The 15,633-nt window shown below is 42.7% G+C and overlaps 1 protein-coding gene across 2 annotated transcripts in view; it reads left to right on the forward strand.

The window, feature by feature from the left end:
- Positions 1 to 15,633, forward strand: part of DIS3L2 (DIS3 like 3'-5' exoribonuclease 2) — a 195,498-nt gene that overhangs the window by 104,982 nt on the left and 74,883 nt on the right. For both annotated transcript variants that reach the window (XM_055723535.1, XM_055723536.1), the window contains one exon: positions 10,124 to 10,236. In XM_055723535.1, the coding sequence (XP_055579510.1) occupies positions 10,124 to 10,236 (113 nt within the window). The remainder of the gene's footprint in view (positions 1 to 10,123; positions 10,237 to 15,633) is intronic.

Here is a 15,633-nt window from a genome sequence, read left to right on the forward strand (position 1 = left end):
CTCAGCTTGAGTGGAAATAGGGAGCTTGCTCCGAACTGGTGGTGGTTGAAAGGGAAATAGACTGAGCCCAATCCCCAGACAAGTGCATTAAACTGCATGATAAGGTATTGGGGTGGAGATTAAGGAAGTTTGGATTTAGTTGGAGCATTGATTGCTGGAACATATTTTGTTAAAACATTCTTTGCATGTATTTGAAAGCTACTTGTGAGAAGATGGGTTAAAAGCTTGGTTAAGCAAAAATGGGCAGGATTTGTTATTGGTAATTCATATTTATTGAACCAGACTTTTGTATCAAGTATAGACATTTTATAAAGGTTCCAACCTTATCCCAAAAGCTTTTTTTATTTATTTTATTTATAGTACAAAAAGAAATCTGTAGGGGAAAAAGACACAGGATTAAAACAAAATGAAAGGTGGCTTGTCTATGAAGGACTAATCTAACGAAGACCGTGGCTGCAGAACATGCAAAAAAATGTGCAAATACCAGTAGAATTCCTCATAAAAGTGAGTTTACATTCCTGCAGCGAGGAGAGATGCTCTGGGTGAAGTTGCCTTTGAGTCGTTTCAGTACATAAATTCAGGACCTGGGACAATTCCCCAAAGACAGACATGGGATTTCACATCCCAATGGATCTCACTGATGTTCCAGGATACAGGCTTAAAAACAATAGTGTCTGATTGTATATTGAAGAAAAAACCCAAATGCCTTTAAGGAGCTGGATTATGGGAAGAGGATCCAGAAATTCCTGTACAAACAAATCTAAAAGCATTTCACTTAAGATTTCTGTTCTCTAAACAGGACCTCAGGGGCCAGGAGAGTCTTTAGACAAGTACCGCAAATGATAGGTGATGACCAGATAGAGCTAGAGAAAACCAGATTTTTCAGTAAATTTAGCAGATAAGAATCAGAAGATGTGTGAGGAAGATAAACTGTAAAAGGGTACGAATAGCTGGGAATACATTCCCACATGGTTAACTTCAGTCTTACGTTCTGTTGCATGCAGGTAGCAAAGAACTTACTGCTGTATTTATTCTTTATTATCAACTTCCTTAAATGGCAGGATCCTTCAGCATTAGTGGGCTATTGTTTTAACTTTTAATTTATTGCAATGCAGGGGTTTCAGAACCCAGCTGAATGGGAAAAACATCTTAACAGTGCAGTTCACTAGAGTATTTCTTGATTGTTGACTATTATGCTAGTTACACACAAAGAGTAAAACCAGGTGCAGATGGAAATATTTTGGAAATCTTTCAAAAAATAAACAAAAAAGTTGGATGGCTAAAAGTGAAATCTCAGCAGCTGCTTTCTGTTCTCAAAGTTGAAATGCCAAGGCTGTTCAGTGGAAGTACCTTGAGTGTGTTTGGCCTACCACTAAATCCCAAGGTGTCTTTCGGTGCCTGGGAATGCTGACTCAGCTGGGATTGCTGTGTACAGTAGAGATATCACAAAAGGGACTGACCTAGCAGCAGAGAGAGGCTGATCCCTCCCCACTCTTAAACCTTCATTTCAGAAACAGGATGACATCCTGCACCCAAAATGATTGTAATTCATCTTGAAAGCTGCTGGGTGGCACTTCCCATCTCTTTGCATTCAGAGACTGCTGGTTTCCTGATAGTTAGCCTCTTGAATGGGTCTTGGAATAGTGATAAAAAACAATTCATGATGTGAATACCAGAATTTGGCCTTTTACATCCATCATGTTGACTGGAAACCTTGCTAGTAAGAGACTGCTTGAGAGAGCTAAGGGCAGTCTGCCTTGGTAATGTCTCCCTACCAGCAAAGAGCGCTTTCTGAGCCGGGGGTCTGAGTTCACACCAGTACAGTTATTGCCTCGGTGTCCAGCTTGACATCTTGTCTTGGTGAAGGGTTGAAGATCCATCTGGCAAGTGCTTGGGATAGACTCTGAGTAGCAAAGATTCATGTTGGGTCTAAGTCATAAGTAGTCATCTAGAGGTTCTCCCAGAGGTGATCATATAGCAAGTACCGGCATTTGGTGGATAAATCTGATGTATTTGAAGTTTGTAACTCCTCTTCACTTTGCTCATTACACTTGAATGTTGCAAAGAAATCAATACAATTTACAAAACCTCTAAGTGGAACTTGCTATTTTGGCATCTCACAAAGTCTGCTAGGATCTTTTGTGGGCACAGAGGAGACCAGTTTACCTGTGACCCTCTGCACTGTAAACAGGTACCAGCATAGGAATGGGGAGAAAACCTGTGTGGGCAGAAGGTGGGATGGGGGCATCACTGCATAAGGAACTACTACTGTGTGTGGTCTCAGTCTGCCAGTGCTGGACACGTTTGATATAACAAAGAAATGGCACATTATTTTCATTTTCCATCATTATACTGTCTGTCCCCATTTTTCCTGTGCTCTGGGCCTGACTTTACTATTAAAATACTTCTGCCCTGCTTTCATCTGTGTTTTCCTGCTTGTATCTTGCTCAGCAGTGTGAACAAATCTTTATGCAGTGTGCTTATTCTGTTGGATATCATTCCCCATGTCCTTCAGTCTGCAATTAAATGTTTTATCTTGTACATGCTGTGTAAATTCTGTCCTTCTGACTATTTAGTGGTTTTCCCTGAGGAGAATACCTTCTTTGTGTAAGTATCCAACTTAATGGTGCAGTGGTACCACTTGCACAAAAGAGCTTTTTCATTCCTCTCTGGAGTTATTACATCAGGTTTGAAGGTGGTTTTCAGGAACAGTGTAGGCAGTAGGTGCGTTCTGGATAACAGCATCTCCTGTCACGAGGTGATGAAGAGCTGCTGTGGGTTCACTGGCAACCCACAGGACAGGACACTTGTTGTGTTTCTCTGCCTTAGTAATGTGGTATGATCTGTGAGGACTGAAGACCTGATTTCTGATTATGACCTTAGATGTTTCCAGCTCATGGCAGCTGGAAGTTGGAGGAACACCACCAGCATGAAGATCTACCCTGTGTTCCTGTGGGAGGATCGACCCTTCTGCTTTCCTTTGGCCTGGGAATGCCTCTTGCTGACCAAGAACGATCTCTGAGCATACCCTCCAGAGCTGGGCAGTGTGCGGGAGTGCCTTCCTTGCCAGGGGCTTTAAATGCTAACCTTAGCCAAAGCCTTTGAAACAGTGCTTTACTGATTTGGCTTCTGCTGGTTTGCGTATAAAACTCGGGGCCCTTTAATGCATGGTGTGTGAAGTGCCACATTATGGAGGTGTCCTGGCTTTGTTTTGGGGTATAAAAGGTAGATTTTAAATTGTTAAGTGGTTTTAAGACATTGCTGAATTTATTAGCTGCTACAGACAAAGCTTTATGCAGTTCACATGGAAGACTTGCTCCCAGCATTTAATTTAGTAATAGATAAAGTCTTCTCATAATTCTGAAACTATTTAAAGAATTTCTGGTGGCTCATGGAAAACTCTGGAAAATATTCTGCTTAGGAGGAGTTCCCTTCCTGGTATGTTTTTCTGCTTTTCATCTTCACTTGTCCTTCCTTGCACTTCATGAACACGAGTTTTGTTTTGTACCTTACCTGGAGCCAATTCCAAATTAGATTGCAAAATTGTAGTTGTCTCCCTAACGTTCAGTTGATGCCAGAGACAGAAAGGTCGGGGTACTTGAGACCTGAGTAAAATAGTGCTTTAAAAGTCGCTACAAAACAGGTAGGAGTTGTTCTGGATTTTAGACTCATTGATGTCCCACATTGACCTTTTCACTTAAAGAAGGAATAAAGAAAATAACAAAAAAACTGTCATGCTTTATTTTTATGAAATGCTCTGAATATTTCCTGTTTCTCTCTGGACTGCTGAAAGCATCGCTTTGCAACATCACCGTTCCTCTCAGTGGTTTCTCAGATACTTTCAGAAATCCAGGAAGTGCCAAGACTTCACTATGGGAAGAGTTACACTTGAAGATGGTTTTATTTTTTTCCCCTTCCCCTGTGATCTCCCTCTGTTTCTCACTTTGGGATAACTGGGGCCAATCTGAGTTCTTCTAACGTTGAGGATTCAGTCCATCTTGCAGCCCCTGAGTTTGTGCAGTTAAATGAAAAATGTCACAGTTTTTCTTGTCTTTACATCAGTCCAGCTCCTGGAGAAAAGGATGTAAATGTGATCTGTAAAGGCTAAAGAGTTAAAAGGTTGAAAGGAAACAATGCTTTTAATTGTGATTTTAGAAGCAAAGCAAAAGCCCAGCCCCACCCAGCCCTTCTGCTGTTGGCAGTCTGGTGCAGGCGCTTGGAGGGCTGTGCAGTCGTGCTGGCTCCTCTCGCTTTGCCCTGTGCAAGTGGGGGCCTGACCTTGGCCCCCTCTGCAGGTGCTATAAACCCAGAAAAAAGTGACTAAGCATAGTTCAAAGAAGAGTTCAAGTATCTTGGAACCTTGGCCAGTTCCTGATGGTTTCAAAGTCTCTCTGTGGCTGGTGGGTGAAGGGGGCTGTTTCTGTGGGACATTTTTCTTTCAAACCAGTGGCAGAGTGGCTTGGATGGGAACATCTCCTGGAGGCAATGCCTGGTAGTATTTAGTATTTTGTGGATCGTTACCTGTTGGCAGTGCTTCTAGTTTTCTTGGACAGAGAGGTTTTCCTCTTGAAGTTGTTGCAACATTTACTCAAGTCATATTTATGCTTGGATGGAAACGTTGCTGCTCTGCTCCCTGGGGACTTGTCCCCCTCTCTTGAGATACAGGATTCTGATTCCTTTTGCCACAGTCTTTTTGGGAGCTTATTTCAAGGAAGAGACCTTTAGAGAAGAAAAAGGCTATTACTTGCTTAAAAAAAGGTGTAATTATTTGCATTTTGGTTGGTTAAAGGACCTTCATGTGATAATTTAAAAAATTTGGTTTCCTGGTAAACAAGTAAATGGATTTATGCTCAGTTGCACTGTACTTTCAAAAGGCAAAATGGCCCTAGGACACACAAGTAAAATTTAAGTACTTAATTTAAAATAACAAGGAAAGTAAAACACACGGTCTGATTTTCTGAACAATAATTTGGCTTCCTGTGGTGGAAAAGTAACCTCAGCTGAGAATTAAAGCCACCCACCTTTGTCTTCAGGCTCCACAGCAGAAATATAACTTGCTCTTTCCATGGTTCCACTTCTATTTTTGTATTAAACTCTTCTCCTCCTCTTCTCCATCTTGCTCATTTTTTTGCTTTCCTGCTTGCTCTTTTCTCCTACTCAGTCATTCTCTTTTTTCCCCCTCTGTCTATCCTAAGAGGGACCCTTCCGTAACTCTTGAGCTATAGTAGATGTACATACACATACCAAAGAGAAACAGAAATATTTGGGCTTGGATCAGGTCTTTCATTTAAAGGCATATGTTAAAGATGGCCTCTAGCTACTTCCAGCAGCTTCCCCAAGTCTCAATGCAATTTATATTTGTTTTGCATCCACCCCTATTACTATCTGCAGCCCCTCTGGCTGTCCCTTCTGTAACTGAGACCCTCCGTTGTAGACCCTGTCCTTGCCCGTTTGCCCATGATCACATGTGAGAACTTCAGCCTTGATGAATGCCCGTGCTCTACTGTAGCGCTGCTAATAGCAACAAAACATGCATGTAGATTAGAGGTCTCATTTGTCTCTATGCAAGTTTTTCTTCCTTTTGTAAGGTGCTAAATATTGCTTTGAGATAAGAGCAGCAGCATGGTACCTGCAGGGCAGGGGAATGGCAAAGAGCTGTAATTATTTGCTGCAAGAGTTTGGTCCAGCCAGGGAACAGCCAACTACCCCAAACTGCTGGCAGCAGGTAGGTAGTTGGCTGTTTTCTGGTTAGAGAAAACACTTTGCAGTCTGCTTTGAACTCTTCTGTGTCTCCCTGAGGGCTGAAGGCAGTGTGAGAAATGGTGCTTAATACAAAAAACTTGCTATTAGATTTTAAGTTGACTTAATGCTCTTGCTAGTGCTTGTCTTCTCTCCTGAGAATGATGATGCTTGAAGGTGAGATGGGAATGAAGGGGAGTGTGTGTGCAAGCTAGAGAATTACCTTCTGCTGTTTCATCCTTGAAGAGCTGCATTTTTAAGTTGCATGGTCCTAAAATTCGCATACGCTAAGGTGTGAAGTGAAGTTGACTGGTCTGTGTCTCTGCATTTGTGCTAGGACTGATTAGGGTTGCTGAAGACAGAGAAGAGGGATTTGCTGCCAGTCTGGTCCCTTGCATACTGTTCAAATACATTCAGTTCACCTTTTTAATTCCTGGGGCAAATGCTTGATATGGCTCGCTAGGTTGTCAGTTTTTATGGAGCTGAAAGGGCCTTTTCCTTCTCTTCCAGCTCTTTCTTGCTAATGCTTTCTTGTTTATAACTTTCCACAATAAAGAAGGGAAAAAAAAGTTCTTTGAACTGTTTTGTAGTAGAGAATGAGATCATCAGTGAAAAAAATTTAAAAAGGAACAGCTTGTTCTTTGCTCTTCTCTGCAGTGCCACCATTCTCCTTGGATTTTAGCATCATATCAGTGTTCCACACACAGGATTTTGGAGTGGGTTCAAACAAACTAGATTCTCAGATCAAGGAGCCAAACCTTCTCCAAAACTGCTGTGTGCGTAGTGCAGTGTCATGCTAGGGGAGACCTGCCTTTTGTAGCTCTATCGCTTGGTAAGCTTCAAGAGGGAATCCACGCTTCCAGAAAGCTGGAGAAACACAGGTGCGTTATATTGTGCCATTCTGGCAACCTATGTGATGGTAAACAAAAAGGGAAATTGTCTTCTCTGTGTGCAGTGCTGCAAGAGCATCAGAACTGTGTTGCTTGCAGTAAGGTGGCAACAGATCCCGTCCCTCTTGCACACATCATTGGACCAAGAGGAGCTTTGATGGCTGCGTGCCCAGCCCTTTCCCTGCTTCTATGTGCAGAGCTTGGAGGAGAGCTGCTCGTTGCAAAGGGTCTCATTATCGGGTTTTGCAATGCCGTAGTGTAATTTCAAATAATATTCCTGTCTCCCCTCCATCTCTGTTGCTGTGTCTCTGTAGTTGCAGAGAGGAGTTAATAGAGTACAGGTGGTTAATAAAACATGTGTTGCTTGATTCTAAACTGCATTCCCTGTTGCTAAACATCTCCCAGGTAGCAGCTTTGTAGTGGTAGAGTTCAAAGGGGGTGACGGTTTTGCACCCACTTTCAGATGAAATGATTTTAAATGAAAAAATCCCAGAGAACCTGAGTGAAAGAAGCCATCCAAGCATCTTCAACATTTTTCATTGCAATAGATGCTCCCTTCAGCTCTTGCTTTAATGTCAGCGTATGAAGTGTCTGGCTTAATCTCCTTTACATTCTTATGTAAATTCTTTTTTTAAAAAAACAAAAAAATCCTTAAACTGATATTGTATACCTAGCTTTAGGGGTTGTTGTGCAGATTTAGCTTCACTGTAGGAGAATTTTATATTTGGGGCGAAGCAAGTCTGTGGTTTGTAAAGTACTTGTTTCTGTAAGAAATTTAGGGCATAAAGTCTATCGTGACGGAGAGCTACATGCCAAGATTTGAAGCCTCTATTTGCTGTAAAAGTAGATTCCTTCGTCAAAATGAATGTAGAGTAAACCATGTGTAGCAGCCTGTGGTGTGTGGTCCATGTGGTGTCTACCCTCTCCCCCCTTTTCACTGCTCTCTCTGACAAGACTCTTTCAATAAATGAGTGCAAGTTTAACTCTCTTTCCCTTTCATTCAGGCCACATTTTCTTTTTCTCCTTGGGAAATAACACAAGACTTGCAATGTGAAATGTTCCTTTTGTGACTTTGTCATAAAAATTTATGAGACTAGAAGAACTGTTTGTGGATCTGGAAGAGAATCCTAGTGAACAGTATTTCTCTATCCATAAAGCTCTTTCATTTTACTTAGCAAATAAACCAGGAGAGAGCGGTGGGCAGGTATTTCTGTGCAGCCTTAGGTTGGTATTTTGTCTAACACATTCAAAAGCAGTGATTTGAGGGAAATCAGCCTGGTTGATCAGTGTGCTGTATCTTCAAGTTCTCTTGGTCTGAATTATTTTGGGGTGAGGGAGATAGGGTGATTCATACTTGAGCAAGACAAACCAAAGAGCTGCCAGTTTGCATTATGTCAATGTATGTAAGAAAATATTTAGATAGAATTTCCATTAGAAGTTCAAAAGCAGGGGGCTTATGCTGACCCTAGCTTTTAGAAGCTCTGGTGGGAAACCTGAATGAAATTTAAGTCCACTCAATGTGTTTTTGTTGGCTGACTCCATGTTTTATTATCTCATGCAATGAGATCTTTCTTGGTTTGTCAATTTTCTACAGAGGACAAAAAGTTCATGTATGTAACAGTGCACATATTGAATTAAAGTGCGATTAAAGGCATGATGTAATGACCCCCTCTCCTTTTCCTTTAGTCAATATTTGCCTGCAGGGTCAATACATTACAATATTGACTTCAAAGTATTCAATATTTTTTTGCCTTTTGAGTGTGTTGGCTTCAAGTGCATGTAATATTAAACCTGTTGGTTGAACTGTTGGTCTAAAACTTACTGCCTAAGTAGTTTCAGGCTTGGATGCCTAATCCATGTAGGGCAGCTTTCAAGGCATGTGATAATATCACAACACAGCTGTAGGCAGCTTTCTGAGGTGAACTATTTAATCTGCAGTCTTTTCTCCCAGCTTTCTAATGAGTGGTGGAATTTGTCCCTTGGTGTGCGATGGGATTATTGCCCCCTCTCCCTGCTCCCATCATATTTGCTCTCTGCAGGACCTTCTGGTGACTGTAGGTTATGTGGACAAATCTCAGCCCCAGCACTCCCATCTCCCATGTGCATTTCTGCTGCCTTTACATCTGTGCTCTGTTGAGTGTGCAAAAGCAGCTCAAAAAGCGAGATACTACTTCATGTACTCAAAGTGCAAACATGGCTTAATAAAATTAAATTAAAAAAATTCACATAATCGCGCAGGACAAGTTGGTGCTCACTTACCTGGACTGCCAGCTGGGGGCACGGTGGGCTCGGTGGCTCTCCTGAGACCTTGAACCTTCTCACGCTTCCTCTTTGCCTGTATGTTTCCATTCCCACTCTGCTGAAATCTAGCACTGGTACCCATCAGAAGGGCACATGGGCAGATGCATATTGACGGCAGCTGTGAACCATTATCTTTCAAAAATGTGACACTCCAGAGGAGGGCTTTGATAATATTCTTTGCAAGGCATACAGAGAAACTGGATTGTCAGCAGCATGGTATCTTATTACGTTGCCTTTTTTAAAAAATTAAGACAAGAAAAAATATTTATGGATACCAAGAAGTTAGTGAGTTCCTCTGAAGAACCAAATGTTATAATTAGGAATCCACTGCACTTAGAACTATTCTACAAATAAGCACCTCAAATCTAGCCTAGCCCTTCCAGAGAAAACAAAGGTCAGCAGGCTGCTTTGAGGATTAGCAAACCAGAATTTCTTGGACCAAGATACTAATTACTTCCGAAGCTGAGGATGATTGCTACTTCCAAATCCAAATTGTTGCCAAAACCTCATGATAAACCTCAGTAGTGCTCCTCTCTAGCCTAACTTTTGAATTAAGATACTTCTAGAGGGGACTCTTAATTAAAGGATAAAAAGCCTAATATAAAGGGAAGGCAGGATAATTGTGGGAATATTCTGCTTGTGGAAAGCTACACTTCTGCATAGCCTGATCCAAAGTCATTGAATACTTCCCAGGTCACCAGCAGCAATTTGGGCTCAACAGGAGTGAAGCTGGAAACAAGTGCAGCTCTGAGAACCCAAAAGCATGTGTGACCTGGGAAATGGTGTCCTGCATTGCCTGTGTGCTTGTGAGGTGGGGTCCCATATTTCTTGCTTACTGTTGCCTGACAGCAAAAGGATGAGGACTAGGCTCACTATTACAGATTCCTAGTTGGAAAGATTTATCCACATGTTTTTTAAGGGTTTTCACATATCTACTGCTGTACTTGAGCATTCACTTGTGTACGTATTCGCTCGTATGTTGTAGCCCCAGTGGCTGTGAATTTGGTAGTGTCCTGAGAGACTGTGGTTTTCATCTCAATGGAAGAGATGGAAAGAAGCATCGTTTTTGTGAGATCTAGATTTAAAGCAAAAAGGTTACAGTAGCACTGGGAGAGTGGGGAGAGGGGTTAGAGTTAAATATGTCGCCAGTTAGCTTCTACCTGCAGCCTACTGACTTCCTTGTTCAATTTCAGGGAACTTTGAAGTGGGTGTTCACATCGCAGACGTAAGCTACTTCGTACTGGAAGAAACGGCACTGGATGAAGTAGCGAGTGAAAGAGCAACTAGTGTCTATCTAGTGCAAAAGGTGAGGACAACTTTTCCTTTTTTCATCTGACAGCTGTGTCTTCCGTTTACCATAAAGTCATTTTAAAGGTTCGTTTTCAGACTCCCACACAGCCAAACCTAGCTATTATTGCAGCAAACCTACAAAAATGAATAAATTGAGGCAAGCACAAGAGATAACATAGCTGCTGACTACCTCGGAGCTTACAGAGAGAGCAAGGGGTGAAGCAGCAGTTTGTGACCCTGTGTCTGTGGGCAGAGACCCAGGTGTGCCAGGGCTTGCCAGCTCAAGAGCAGCTCCGTGTGACTGGGACTCTGCTGACCTGGGGCTGGTTCAGGACCCAGAGCTGCATGGCTACATTTGTACTGTGCTGAGCCTAACAGACCCGTGCTGGCTCACCTGCTTTGCTGTTGGGAGCTTGATATTTGCAGATGTGGTGGTGGTGGAGAGTTTTGTCTTTCTCTTCAGTGCAATAGTACTAGCTAATCCCTCCCAGAAGTGGAGGCATGGCAGAGCAGGGTATAAAACACCCTGTGCAATCTCACATCTTGAGGTACAACAGAATGTTCGCACTCTTATTGGGGTATCCCAAATACTGGAGAAATTATCTTTCATGATGCAGTGAAAAGATACTTGAAATAGTGCATGTCTTAGTGTAACAGAATCAAATGTTAAACTGACATTTAAAGTTGACTTCTACACTTTAGAAACTAACGGGTTCAAGTTTAACATTATCAGAAAGGAAACATCCAGGTTTTGTCTGTGGCTGTCTCATTTTCAGTTGAATGTGCAGAAACACTTCCTAGCTCATCAGATACCACTGGCGCTGTGCATGTAGGGAAGCTGGGCAGCTCTGCTGGTAGTGTCCTGTGTCGGCTTGAGGCATCAGCTGCATGCAGACGAGTATTGAGGCAGGCTATAGGAGCAGATTAATCTGCCTCTCCCCACACTCCCATTCAGTCAGGCTGAAGTCCTTGTCTCTGCAGCCCTTTCCAGGATGACAGGGCATCTTTTGTGTAATAAATAAAGACATCCTACTTGCTACTTAGGATTAGGAGTGATTCTTCCCCTTCCTTCCTGGATGTTCCCAGGGTTGTTGTAGTCCACGGAAGTGTTGTGGCAGTATTTCCAAGTCAAAATACTGTGATTTGAAGGCATGTGATTTATTTTTTTTAAAGGGAGAAGGAAGATTTTTATATAGAAAGGAGACATTTTTAATGAAAATCTAGTTGAATGCAAAAGCTAATTGAATTTTCTTTCAAACTGCGTTTTCCCCCCAGCACTACCAGTCAGTCATGTGCGATGCCAACATACGTTATCTGTTGCCTGTTATCTTCAATTGCTCTTCCAACTACCATGGCCCAGCAGTCAGGATTAGTGTTTTACCCACACTTCTGCCCTGCAGAAAATATATTTTATGAGTGCAAACTAGGTTAGAGGATGAAATGGTCGATATTTTAATTGCAAGAGATGAAAAGGAGAGAGGGGATGGGCAAAGGAAAGCAGCCAGGCTGTCTGAAACAAGATGGTAGCATGGCTGTTGTAGAAAATATGCTTTCCTTTGATGGAACTGTTTCCTAAGACAGCTGTGATTCTGCTAGAGGTTAGCACCATGCTAATCCTCCCAGAGAAGTTAAATAAAGCCACATGTTTAATTTTCCTGAACCATATATCCAGAAGGGGAGTTATTGTGTAATTGCTAGTGGTCTGTTTAATAAAAGTCAAAAGTTTTTGAAAGAAGAGTGTATCAGGTTTTAAGAAGCAAGAAAACCTAAACAGTTTCCTCTTTTTTGGCACATCTTATAGTGTTATTTTAGGTGTGAAGCAGCTCGAGTGAGAGGTCAGCCATAAATCCCTATAATATTTTATTGGTCCTATTTTATACTGGAGATCAAAGATCGGAACTGTAAGCCTGTCTTCACATTGAGTCCAAGGACTTTGAGACACTCACTTTTGACACCAGCAGGTTGTCAGGGTGTTGATATTTTGATAATCTCAGGCCGAGTAATAAAGAGTGGCTCAAAATCTGAATTCATGGAAGTGTTGATACAACTCTTAGCAGAAATCTTGGCTCATAAACAAATTGCTTATTTCCTTTGAGTCTCTTTTAGTGTATAAGCAAGCAGCTTGCTGAGCCCACCCCATTGTTGGACCTCAGTGTCCTCCTCCCAGCTCTGGGGAGAGCAGCTGATGGAAACTCTCTGTTAATACAATCCCTCCCCATCGGGCTGGTGGTGGGAGAAGGCGTCACCTCGGGGGTCAGTGGTGGTTGTAACCAGCCCGAACCAAGCGTGAATGGGCAGCCGGAGCAAGATGCCAGCAGAATGGGGTTGTTTAAAACTGCCCACGTGACTTTGTGAAAATAAGGGGTCATTCTTAACCAGAGTTTGTTCCCTTTTCCCTTTGACTGACTGATCTTCCCCTTCCATTCCTTGAAAAGCTGCTACAGCAAATCCATTGATGCGAGCCACTGGCTAACCCACTCTGAACCTGGTCAGTAAGTAGGTCCTGGCTGCAGCAGAAGTTTCTGATTTTTGAAGGGAAACATGAGTTTTATCATCCCAGCATGCATTTGCTACCTCCCACTGCCCAGCTCCCTAGGAATGAGTCTGAGGCTGGAAACTCACATATGATTTCTGGAAGCACTTTATTAGCCGAAGAGACAAAACAAAACCAAGGGCTCTCACAAGCAGGAGGTTGGATCTTCCTGTGTCCAAACCAAATCCGCTTGCAGAGGAGCCAGCTGCTAAGCAGTGTGGCTGGCCTTGGTCACAGGTCCATGTGTTTTGTAACACTGAGATGATGATGCATAGGAAACCCCCCAGCCCTGGTGGTGCCTTCTCTTACTTTGGCTTTCCCTTGCTGCCCACTGCTTTGGTGTGCTGGGATGTGGGGCTGCCTGCGGGGAGAGCTGACGGCACAGAGGGGGGCTGTGGGCAATGCCAGAGCACTGAGTCTCAAGCGGTGTACGGCAGTGCTGGAGATTTCACATGTAGGACTTGGAAATAGGGAGAGAGAAATCCTCTGCCTGTGATTTGATTTGAAATGCAGACCCACGGCTGTGAGCATTGTGGATATCAGAGCCTTTCACTCAAGGAACTGCCCTTTCCAGTATCTCTTGCGCCCTGCTAGGTTTGTGGGGAGAGATTATGTCTTTTATTAGTCTGACTGATAGAGGGGGATGAAAACCAAACAAGCTCTCATCACCCAAGCCTTTCTTCAGCCCTGGTTTCTATGATACATTCATTAGAAAGGATTTCCTGGGGGCTGTAGGTCCTTTTTTTCATTATGAAAGTTTTTTCCTCTAGCCCTGCTGGGTCCTTCCAACTGCATTTCTAGATTCAGCTACATTTATGCACCCCCCTGTTCCAGCTTTATGATCCCTGTATAAGCCCAGGTGACTTTTATTTCTACCTGCAGTAAAATAAAGCTGAGTGATGTGATCCCCAACATAGGCACTTCCTTAGCAATTAGCTAAGGAAACCACTCCACGCTGGAGGTGATAAGCCTCGGCAGTGTGTCAGCTAGCTGGATTTCTGCACGCTGTGGCACTCCACATGGCAGCTGGCAGACGCTGGTTTCTCTTGGCAGACAGTCACGGGAAGGGCAAAGCATTTAAAAGATGCTGGGCAACCTTGGGATTATTTGAGGTGATGCTATGCAACCCTGATATTTTGCAAATCTGGGTTAAAGACATACTTAGGGAAATCTCCTCTCATCCTGTGTCTCCTTCAAAAAGAGATGGAGATAATCCTGTTGCAAAAGTATCTTCTGGGCAGCCCCTGGGATAACTCCTGAAACATCTCACTCTCCAAGCGTGACGCAGTTGTGACATCTTTGTATGTTAAATGCTGGGCTTGCAACTACTAAGAATCCTTTCAGCCTGTGACCATATCATGTTAAGGAGAAAGGAAGTGTGTATTTATAACTTAAACTTCTGTGCTTTGTGACAGTTGATTTATTCTCAGTGTAGAGTGTGAAAAGGAATCGTGATGTCAAAGCAGAGGGAGGCAGTTAACCAAGACTGCCATGATGCTGAACACAGGTGTTTTCTTTTAATTCAGTCAGGTAGGCAAGATTGAAATATCCTCAGTGCAAAGTCACAATGTCTTATATATGTATTTGTTGAGCTCAGGAAAAGGTTGACTGAATTCTTGCTCTCCTGCAAGACTTCCCCCAAGGCTTGGGTTAAGTTACTTTGCCTAAAGTTTCTCTCCTGTAAAACAAGGGTAGCACGGGTTGATGCTTCCCTATTTCACAGTAGGTTTGTTATAGCTAATTGCTTGGTGAGTGCTTAGTGCTGTAATCATGATCTGAGTTAAAGCTTTGCTTGTGTTTCACATCACCGAAAGCCCTTCCATAGAATTATAGCCTCTTGAATCGGATATTAATCCTGCTCAAGTACACTTAAAACAAGCATCCTGTTGTTTTGTTTGGGCTATTCTTTGTGGATGGGCTTTCGTGTTTCATGTAGGCATTTTTCTAGCAGACTGTTACTGCTGCAGGAGGTGTGAAGGGAAAGAGGATGTGTTAAAGCACAGAAATATTCAATAAGTACAGTGCATCGCCAGATAATCAATCACAGAGCAGGGGAGAGACAGAAAATCTAGTAACTGCAGCTTTTAATTTGGGTGGAAAAGGGCATGGGAGCTTTTATTAAATTACTAGCACTTTGTTCACTGTGACATGAACTTCAGGGTCTCACGGTGGTCATGGGTGATCTTAGGCAGGCAGGGATTTCCGATAGTCTATAAAGCTATTTTGTCTCGCTTTCTGGTATGGGTTGGCACCGCTTTTGCTAAATTTATAACCTTGTGGTGTGGGTCCTTCCTGGCAGCATGGCAGAGCTCACGTACTGATTCTGTGAGTTATGAATGTACCAGTATTGTTAACATACTGTTCACAACTGGAATAACAGAGTTGACGGCCTTTGTGTTGCGGGAAACAGCTTATCATAATCTGTGCCCTTGTGACCTTCCAGCTGAACCAGTGCTGCTGATTCATGTTGTAAGTGACTCCTTGACAATCACAGACCGTACAGTTAACCTTTTGGCATTAATATGCGCTGCAATTAGAATGGATTTATAGCCATTGTCTGGTGCCAAGCCACAAATGTGATTAAATATTTTAAGAGTCTTTCCTTCAAAGTGAAAGGTAAATATGAAGTGTATGCACTTGAGGAGAAAATGGATACCTGAGACTTCTTTTCTTACCGTTGTAAGTAACAGTTGTTCCCCTGGAGTCTGGGTAGATAAAGTTATCTCTGAAATCACCAAATAGGTGTCACGGAGTTTGGAAGAGCTGGGAGTTGCATGCCAGTTGGCTTCCTGCTGTGCTATATTTACAGGGTGGTAGACAGAGCAATCAAAATGAAAACTAAATTAGATAGCTAAAATATTTTATGGCAACCAAGTAGAG

Source organism: Falco cherrug, chromosome 11 (assembly GCF_023634085.1).
Source record: "Falco cherrug isolate bFalChe1 chromosome 11, bFalChe1.pri, whole genome shotgun sequence".
Taxonomy (NCBI): domain Eukaryota; kingdom Metazoa; phylum Chordata; class Aves; order Falconiformes; family Falconidae; genus Falco; species Falco cherrug.